The sequence below is a fragment of the Alosa sapidissima genome, chromosome 17 (assembly GCF_018492685.1).
Source record: "Alosa sapidissima isolate fAloSap1 chromosome 17, fAloSap1.pri, whole genome shotgun sequence".
Classification (NCBI taxonomy): domain Eukaryota; kingdom Metazoa; phylum Chordata; class Actinopteri; order Clupeiformes; family Clupeidae; genus Alosa; species Alosa sapidissima.
In genome coordinates, this window is record NC_055973.1 from 32,519,659 (window position 1) to 32,530,401 (window position 10,743).

General features: G+C 43.9%; 1 protein-coding gene across 1 annotated transcript in view; it reads right to left on the bottom strand.

Moving 5' to 3' along the window:
* phldb2b (pleckstrin homology-like domain, family B, member 2b) overlaps positions 1 to 10,257 on the bottom strand; it is a 57,770-nt gene extending 47,513 nt beyond the window's left edge. The window contains 2 exon segments of the mRNA XM_042067377.1: positions 322 to 375; positions 9,988 to 10,257. Of these exon segments, the coding sequence (XP_041923311.1) occupies positions 322 to 375; positions 9,988 to 10,011 (78 nt within the window). The 5' untranslated portion in view covers positions 10,012 to 10,257.
* Between the last annotated feature and the right edge of the window lie 486 nt (positions 10,258 to 10,743).

The following is a 10,743-nucleotide window of genomic DNA, read 5'->3' on the forward strand; positions in this document are numbered from 1 at the left end:
ATTCATTTGTTCTACCTCAGCTTTTAACACTGGTCTTTCCACTAATTAACTGATCAACCTATTACCTAACCTTGCTGAAGAGTTGTTCTGAATCAGCTAGTTTTATGTGGTACTGTAGGATACATTCATTCTGAAACCTCTTATGAAACCTCAGAAACTCCACTGTCCTTTTTACCACTGGGTGATCGTAGAACGTTAGGCATGGGTCAGGATGGAGCGGCTAACTGGGTGATCGTAGAGCGTTAGGGTCAGGATGGAGCGGCTAACTGGGTGATCATAGAGCGTTAGCGTCAGGATGGAGCGGATAACTGCTGGACCCACCTGTGGACTGGAGGGGTCCAGCTGGAGTCTGTCCTCTGGATCTGCCTCTATATCCTGCAGATGAAAGGGCTATTTAAACATGGATGACCACTAAAACAGGATTATGTTTACACACACACACACACATGCACACATATATAGACACCCCCACACACACACATGCACACATATATAGACACACACGCACGCACGCACACACACACACACACACACACACACACACACACACATATACACACATACACATGCACACATATATAGACACACACACACACATACACACACATATAGACAACCAACCACACACACACACACACACACACACACACATCATAGTTCGAATTACAGGGGGTACTGGGGGGTACTATACATGGATTTCTATGGAACGTCACGAAAACATGCGTGCGCAACCAAGAGGCAGAAAGCACCATAGAACAGCATAGAGCAATGCAAAAGAGCAAAAGAATAAAATGAGTTTTTGTGCTGAAAACTGCACCAATTCGAAATCAGGATGGTTAGAGAATGTTAAATATGTTCAATATCCCTAACGGAATGCATGCCTTCGCCAAAAATGACAAAATACGATGTTATATTAATAATCCAAATGAACGTCAAACTTTGAAATATAGTCTGAAATGAGATGTTATTATCATTGAGACAACAGGGGTATACAAAAAAATCCGATTGTAGCTTACAACAGCCGACTATTTATGTTAAGTTTATAACTTTGTGGACGGCTACCAAGCGTCTTCTGCCTCACGGCTGCGCGCGCATCTAGTACCCCAGTATCCCCCAAAGAGACTAAAAATATCAGTTTTGGGGGGGGTCAGATAATTTTTCTGATTTTGTGAAAAAATATCATTACAGTAGGCTACAATACAAGTCAACTCCTATTTTCACTAGAAAAAATTTAAGGTAAAGCGATTTCAGACACCCCTATTATGGACTGTACCATTTTTAACCACCGTGGCGCTAGAAGCAACGGAGATGGAGAACGACTTCAACTTCTCAAGCAAGTGTCAATGTTGAATGACAAAACGCTAGGTATTCCTCCAGTAGCCTAAATTCGGTTTGCTGCTGATGTGCATGGGTAAATGTAAGTTGCTAGCAGACGTCTAGCTTGTTGAAAATGTGGTATTTTACAACCTTCATGTATTAACGTTTTTTGTTCTTTCATAGCTCATGTCACGTCTTCATACATTTAATTACCGGCTACTTACCTGCTACTTACCCACTGAGGCTAGTAAAGTGGACCTTGGTTGGATACCAAGGTTAGTTAGCAAGATAATTCTCTATTTAAATAATTTATTATTATTATTTTACATTGTGGGGAGGTAAAATCGATTGTCATTTCCAAGGAGATGAACTCCAGTCCATAGCCTAGGTGTCCATTCTAATTTTATCTTGAATACATTATTGTGCCCTTTTGAAATTAGTTTGCTACAGATCCTGTGTTGTTTTTATATACTGCTCCAAAAAATTAAGGGAACACTTCATTCACTGGATCGGTACTCTGACACTGTTTATGTACCTTTACAGCGGCGCTCCGGGAGCAGTGAGGGGTTGGGTGCCTTGTTGGCACACGCACGCACACACACACACACACACATGCACACATAGACACCCACACAATGTCCCAACTTTTTTCGAATGTTGCTGGCATCAAATTCAAAATGAACATATATTTTCCATGAATTAGTCAACATTTCCATTTTCAACATATAATAAGTTGTCTATGTCCTTTTTGCAGCTGAATATGAGTTTACGAGATTTGTATATTTGTACACAAAATTTGCATTTTATACAACGTCCCAACTTTTTCTGATTTGGGGTTGGAGACACACACACACACACACACACATATAGACACCCACACAAGCACACACACATGCACACACATATATAGACACCTACACAAACTCTCTCTCACACACACAAGCACATACTGTACACACACACACACACACATATATAGACACCCACACAAACTCTCTCTCACACGCACAAGCACATACTGTACACACACACACACACATGCACACACATATATAGACACCCACACAAACTCTCTCTCACACACACAAGCACATACTGTACACACACACACACACATATATAGACACCCACACAAACTCTCTCTCACACGCACAAGCACATACTGTACACACACACACACACATGCACAAATATATAGGCACCTATAGGTAGACTGGTTGAAGGTACAGTCACTATTCCAGCAGGTTTGCATACGGAAGGCTATGGGGCCAGATGGGATCTCTGCCCGCCTCTTAAAAACATGTGCGGAGGAGCTTGTCCCAGCCTGGTGTCCTATTTTCCAGTGGTCATTAGACTCCCATACTGTTCCAGCCCTCTGGAAAAAAACAGCCATCACCCCAGTGCCTAAGAAGCCCTGTCCTGCAGAAAATAATGATTTTAGACCGATAGCTTTGACTTCAATAGTCATGAAATGTTTTGAGAAATATATGGTTTGTCTTTTAAAAACTCAGGTAGGCCAAAAACTCGACCCCTGGCAGTTTGCCTACAAATGCCACAGAGGCACAGGTGATGCTATAAGCAGCATCACCCACCTGGTCCTTAAACATCTTGAGGACACAAAGGCCTCTTCTTTTTAGCGATTTTAGTTCAGCGTTTAATACAATACAGCCCTTTTTACTGCTAGAAACTCTGAAGGAAATGGGTGTCAGCCCCTTCATTATTAAATGGTACTACTCATTCTTAACAAATAGGATGCAGTATGTAAGAGTCAATAAAGAAGTCTCACAACTAAAGCCTATAAGTACAGGGGCCCCCCAGGGGTGTGTGAGTTCACCAGTCCTCTTTACCATCTACACAAATGATTGTGTGAGTAAACACCCACATAACTACATTGTTACATTTTCAGATGACACTGCCATCTTGAGCCTATTATATAGGGATCAAGACACAGCATCTTAGTAAGTATATAAGTATATATACTTTTTTGATCCCGTGAGGGAAATTTGGTCTCTGCATTTAACCCAATCGGTGAATTAGTGAAACACACACAGCACACAGTGAACACACAGTGAGGTGAAGCACACACTAATCCCGGCGCAGTGAGCTGCCTGCTACAACGGCGGCGCTCGGGGAGCAGTGAGGGGTTTGGTGCCTTGCTCAAGGGCACTTCAGCCGCGGCCCACTGGTCGGGGCTCGAACCGGCAACTCTCCGGTTACAAGTCCAGAGTGCTAACCAGTTAACCACGGCTGCACTGAATGTCTTACCATTCAGAAATCAAGCAGTTTGTAGATTGGTGTGATGCTCACCATCTAGTTGTGAATGTAAAGAAGACTGAGGAAATGATCTTTGACCCTAGAGCAGCAAAACTGCCCTGAAGATTGTAGGTCATCCAGACCAGGGCTACATGCAGGCACTCTATGAAAAGTCAGTCCTCAGGGAGGCACTGAAAATTGTAGAAGACCCCACACACATCCTGTACGAGGAGTTTGCCCTCCTACCCTCAGGTAGACGCTTTAGAGTACTAAACTGCAGATTAAATAAATACAAAAACTCCTTTATCCCAACTGCCATAAAGATGCTCAATGATAGGTAGCTGGCTACCTATATGTTATCCAGTGTGCAGCTCTGACTGAGTTGTTTTTTTTTTTGTAACTGTGGTGGTGTGGAGCTGTATGTTGTTTTTTAATTGCCTATGTATGAGCTGTGTATGTGTGATGCAGTGATCGTGAAGCCCAAGAAAAATTTCCTTGGGGACAATAAAGTATACTTTACTTTACTTTACTTTACTTTACTTACCCACACAAGTACACATGCACACACACACACATATATAGACACCCACCCACACAAGCACACACACACACACACATATATATAAACACCCAAGCACGCACGCACACACACACACACACACACACATATATATAAACACCCACGCACGCACACGCACACACACACACACACACACACACACACACACACGCACTCATGTATAGACACTCACACAGAGACAAATATGCATATACACTGACCCATAGGCGCACATAAACACGCACACACACACACACACACACAAACACACGTGTGCACAGCTGCTAGGGTTCTGTGTGGGAGAGTTGTGTTCATGTGTGACAGGCAGGTGGCTGATAGCGTCTCCCTCAATCACTATTCCCTCCAGGCAGATTAGCACAAACACAAGCCGTGACCAGTCAGATCCACACCATTAACTGGTGTCTCATCCCATCTAAATAGGGAATGCATAATTGCGTTAAATGACTTTCAAATGACTCACTGACCCGCTATAAGCCCATGTGGTGCCTCCAAACACAGACAGACAAGAGAGACCGGGGGGGGGCTGGACTAGTCAGACGTCAGTCCGTGCAGAAACGCCCACTCCCCACAACATCTGAGCTGATATGGGGTGGAATGCCAGCGTGCGAGTGTGTGAAAGTGTTCCAAAACGTAGAATAAAGGAGGAGAGAAGAGGAAAGAGAGAGAAAAAAATAAAGGAATCAGAAGGTGGGAGGACTGGGGAAGAATGTTCCGGAATGGGCCTGAAGTTTCCCACGAGCCAGTGTTTGGCATGTCATGCCAGCCGAGGGGTGGCGAGGATGGACGGCCCCTTCTTTGGTCTGACCGCTCCGCTCCGTAGCCAGTGGTTACCATGGCAAGGGGAGGCGAACGCTGGGCAACCATACGGTTACATCTGTGTGAGTTGTGGCCTTGGGCTGAAGATCCAACATGACTTTCCCCTCTCGTAAATCGCAGCCATGACATGGCTTTCTGCTGTCCAACAGCGTCACTGAATACCTCTTTAGCTAAGCAGTAGAGTTGAATAGAACTGAATGAAATAAAACTATGTTTATTAAAACATTAAATGCACAAATGTGATTGTGGATGAAGTACTATAACTTTCTTTCTTTTTTTTTTTTTTTGAAAAGCCATTTGTCATCACCTAAAACTTTACTGGATCCTTTATCAGAGAAGCTTAGGACTACTCAGGCCAGGAAGAAAACACAACTTCCCAAAAACTCACAGAACAGTGTGGTAATGTCAGGAAACCTGTTCTCTTTAGCTCATATCAGGATATATTGACTCTGTGCGAGTCCAAGCAGGAAGCTAGTAGTCCACCAGGAAGGACCATATCTCTTGGCCTGACAGCAGGCCCAGCTGGAATGTCAAAGTTAGAGTCATTTAAATACAAAGAGGCATATTGGTCACAGTATGGGCATGGCTAAAGAAAAAAAAACTCTTCCCAGTAAGTACTCAGGATTTGAGGTTGAGAAAAAAAATAATTCTCCCACCATATTTTCATCCATGGAGATGATCTCATCCACACCAGAGCGGTAGATAAAACATTTTCTATGGCTCTGATCCACACTATATACAGAAGGAGAGAGCGTGTAAAAGCAGCTTTTGCCTCACAACATTCAGTTAGCACATTTCTAGCTACTTAGCTTCCATTCATGCCAGTTGTGCTGTTGGTGAGGTGATTCTTGCAGTTAGAGAAGCTTGCTAGTTTTAGATAAAACATGTTTACTCTTTAACTCAAAGATACAAAGAAATACACAGGAGCCATTTTAGCAAGAAACTTTTCTGATTAGTGACCAAGTGTTTATTGCACATTCACCAGACAAACTGCTGTCAGCATTTTTGTTAAAAAGGTGCCAAACCAGAGGTGAGACCATGGGAACAAATGTAGGACTGTGTTGGAAAATAGAGCAGCGGGCTAACAGAGGACAGCCACTGGAGAACGAGAGAGCATTAAAGGAGTGAGATAGAGGTCAGTGGAGAATGAGAGAGCGTTAAAGGAGTGAGATAGAGGACGGTCAGTGGAGAACGAGAGAGCGTTAAAGGAGTGGGTCAGTTGGGCGCCGGCTCTGTGCCAAGGCCCTGAGCTGACTGGAGATGGAGAGATCAGCGGATGAATGACACATGCGGTCAGATCTCCCGCCACATCTGGTCACCAGGGAAAGCCAATCAGTGAGCTGTGCAGACGGAGCGCATCTCAGCACAGTGGCCAGAGCTGACTAGGGTCTCAGGACGCAGTTCACATCACATGCCCTGCTGGCGTCTTCTTCACATGCTGACCTGTGAGCTTATTGGCTGGTGTGGACAGGAAGAGACAGCTCACAGGCAACCCTTGCCTTCCATGCCTGACACACACACACACACACACTCCCACTCCCACCACACACACACACACACACACACACACACACACACACACACACCCTCCCATGTCTCTCAGTCTTCAGTCCAGCCATTTCCTTGGATTCAAAAGCAGCTTCCTGTCTGTGAAATCGCTGTTTTCCAAACACCCTTGTGTCCTGTTGCGCAGCACTCTCGCGTCAGCCCCTTCACTTTAATCAGCGAGATTAACCTCCTGTTGTCACACTACCACACCACATCTGATTACAACGCTCTGAACAAACAGACATTTCCCCTAAAACATCTTCATGGCGTGGTCCGTTGTTAGAAACGTATATGTAAACAACTGCTTGAATTTAAAAAGGTTTTGACTTGAGTGTGAGTGTCACGTTGTCTACAGGACCACTGCAATTATGGGAAGAAGAAAGTGGGTCAATGGCTCCTCAGAAGTTCAGGTTGAAATTCAGGCATGTGTACCCCCCGTCCCCCCCACCCCCCACACACACACACACAGCTACCTCCAAACACCACCTTCCACCCCCGTTAGCCTGACCTGGCCCTCTCCCTAGGTGAAGGGGACGTGCCCCAGCAAGCCTTGGCATCAGCTCTGCCTTTTGAGATGCACTCAGGTATGTCGCCGTGGGATACGAAGGCTGCTGTGAGCCACATTCCTGACCTCAGTGCTCGATGTCTTTCAGCCTCCGGGGACGGATCTGGTTCCTTACAGGAGTCATGGAGGTCCTCTGGGCCCATTATATGACTTAGGGCAGCCCGCAGATGATATTATCCTCTTTTCACCCCCCCCCTCTCTCCATCTCTCTCTCTCTCTCTATCTTTCTATCGCCATTTCTCTCTCTCAATCTCTCTCTCTCTTTCTCTCTCTCTGTCTGTCTCTTTCCATCTTTCTATTTTTTTCTCTCTTTCTCTCTCTCTCTCATTCTGCTCTGGCAAGTAAACTTTAACAATTAAGAATCTAAGAATCTCTCAATGGGGAAAAACCCAGCGAGTCAGACATGTCTGCACGTCTGCAGCCACATCCGATGCCTGTGTTAAGGTTTGTAATAGAGTGCGTAAATAATTAAAAAAAACCCTCATAAATGCAGATGTAAACACAAATGTGTCCCAGTTCTGTCGCTGTGTCTAATTAGGTTCTTTATTGGAACAAGACAACAAAAACACTCCACTCACTCTACCATGTGCTACTCGGGGCTTATACAACCTTTTTAGGGTTATTGACAGTCATGCCACATCTAATGCAACCTCGCTGCCATGTCTACAGACAGTTGCACGCGGAGGGCCTTCCAAAGGAAACGACCCCAGCTGTGAGGCAGATGGAGCGATCAAAGGGACAGCTGTTGAAACACCGCATTCTTGATTAGACCCCCATCATTCCCCAACTACAGACGACTGTAGTGACACTTCTAGGTGTCTTCAAAAGGTGCCAAAACCAGAGCAGACAATTAAGAGTGGGGATCACTGTGACGACTCAGTTATCACTAATATCGCTGCGACTCAGTTATCACGACTCAGTTATCACTAATATCACTGTGACGACTCAGTTATCCCTTATATCACTGCGACTCAGTTATCACTAATATTACTGTGACGACTCAGTTATCACTAATATCATTGTGACTCAGTTATCATTAATATCACTTTACTTCATGTCTTTTGATTCTTCTTGCTTAAAACAACCTGACAATAACCTACAATAACCTACAAAAAGACCAAGAAAATGTACTAGATAGGTATAATTTTATATAATTATGTACATTAGCAGTTAACCTCTTCTGCTCATGATCATTTATGAAGTTATGTTTCATATCTAAATAACATTAACCACAGTTGTCACAGGCCCTTAGTGAAACTTGCATCTACTTTGAATTTATTGCCTGTGTAGTGTGAATTACAATGCCCTGACAGGGCCCTCGCCTAGGCCCAGAGGATCCCCCACTGATGAATCCACCCTACACAGTGTGATGCTATCTCTCTGCACCAACTCCCCCCCGCCCACACACACACACACACACACACACACACACACACACACACACACACACACACACACACACACACACACACCACCATCTCCCCAATCACTGTGCCAGACCAGCCTGTCACATGTGACAATGACCTTATTGTTGTCACGGCGCCCTGGTTAACATGGGATCCCTTTCTGCATGCCACACATTTATGAGGGGTGACCCTGCCCCCGTCCCTCCCAAAGACACACACACTTTTTCTCAGCCAGCTCAGGACCTTTAGTGAAGACAAACCCCTTTCTGTTCACCGTTTGGGGCCTGGGAGGCAACTTTCGCCCACCAAAGCCAGTTTAAAACCCTCTGTTCCAAACAAAGAGTGGTTATGAGTTGTTCAACATTGTCTTTTCCTGCAGAAAGGAAATAAAACAAGCCCAGTATAGAGCTTGTTGTCCAGTGGTACATTTTTCCATAATGGCCACTGTTTTATTTTTGTGCTCGCACCTGCAATTGTTCTGTATGATTTTTGAAACCCTAGATCTCCAGTCCAATGTAAACAATTTAGAGGATGTGGACTGTTTTAACAGCTGTGCAAATGTAGCATATATTGCATAATATAAAATGTACATTTGATTAGGTAAGCCATGAAGACCAGAATACCATATGCACATATTGTATGGCATCATTTAAAAGCAGGGAGAAGGAAAACCAAATGTTACACATGGGAACTAGATTATCACTGGAGCACCTTCTCATGTGCACAGTGCGTGTTCCTGCAGTATTTAGTGTTTATGTTCATTTTGGCATATATGCATATGCTTATCTCTTTGACTTGACTTTATTGCACCTTTTTGTAATAAAGTAATGATCAAGTCAAGCAACATATCAGGTCATTTACTACTTTGGAAATCCATTCAAACTCCTAAATATCACAAAGTTACAAAACAGAGGATGAAGAATAATATCAACTATCAACTTTCTTGCACCTGTTGCAGAATTGCTGACAATAAAGAACTGCTATGTAAAACTAAAAACGTTATGTTATTTGTCTCCCAGATATGCCCAAAAGTAGGCTTCCTAGATATTTCCCAAAAGTAGGCTACCCTTTCTCTCCATCTGATGAGATAAGTCACCCATCCTGGCCGACTGCACTTCAGTGCACGTGACTTGCCCAATAGACACAACACAACAGCTTTAGTCGTGCACGAGCTTGCAGGTAGGACTTGGTCTGGACTGTATTGGCATGCGGCGTTTCCAATAATATAAACAATGCAGTCTCTGTTTCTTCTAAGAAAGCACGTACGCTTATTGAATAAGGGATAATGTTTCTTAAGTCGATACTCATTAAAACGACAACAACAAAAACTAAGAAAACAAATTCGGATGTGACCCACTATTTGTTTCCACGAAACGAGCTCACGTAACATGAAAACCACATCGTTTTCATCTAAAGAAAACATCTTTTAACATCTTGTAAACAAATAAGCACAGGTATTCACATTCACAAGCTGCAGGTTCGTTAAAGGTATTATTTCTTACCATTACTGATAAGAAGTCTGTCATGTTCACATACAACGTCAGAACCACTTTCCAAGGTATTCAGTGTAGTTACCGAACTTCAGTCTTGAAACTCTTGAAATATCCCAACGTTGATACGTCCTATCGTACTTGTTATTATGAATTTATCTCAATCCCAGTAAAAATGCAAATTACTGCACAGATTCATCAACTCTTCCCACCTCTTGAGGACCAGAGGCGCTGCCCTGTCCCAGCACCAGCGGTGATCTGCAGTGAAGAATGCGCAACAGCTGGAAGGGGACTTGGGAACGACTTGCCGCCTGCGCAGTGAGTGCGGAGAGTTAATCCAAACGGCGCTGACAGACAGGCAAAAATGAAATTAAGGCAATGCTGAGGTGTTAACAACATTGACACTGTGGTTAATTCTTCTCCTTTTCAGTAAGTAAGTGTTTAGAAACGATCGTGAATGGGCGCATGTGATTTCAGTTGATTCATTAAGGGCTGGTTGAGGTGGTGGACTATCCATTGTTGATTATACACGCTTGCTTCCCCTCGGGACAAACACCGGTGCTGGAAACTTAAGAGAAATGCACTCCCATCTTGAACCGCAATTGTCACTATAGGGTGTTTCCCAGCAGCACTGGAACCACTGGCTGTCACTGTAGGCCTACTGATCCTTTTTGAAAACATAGGCAATACAACGGCTATAGGCGCTGTGAACATAGTTTATTTCACTTGTATAAGGATCAACATTTGTTTTCAGATCTTGAGAGGATT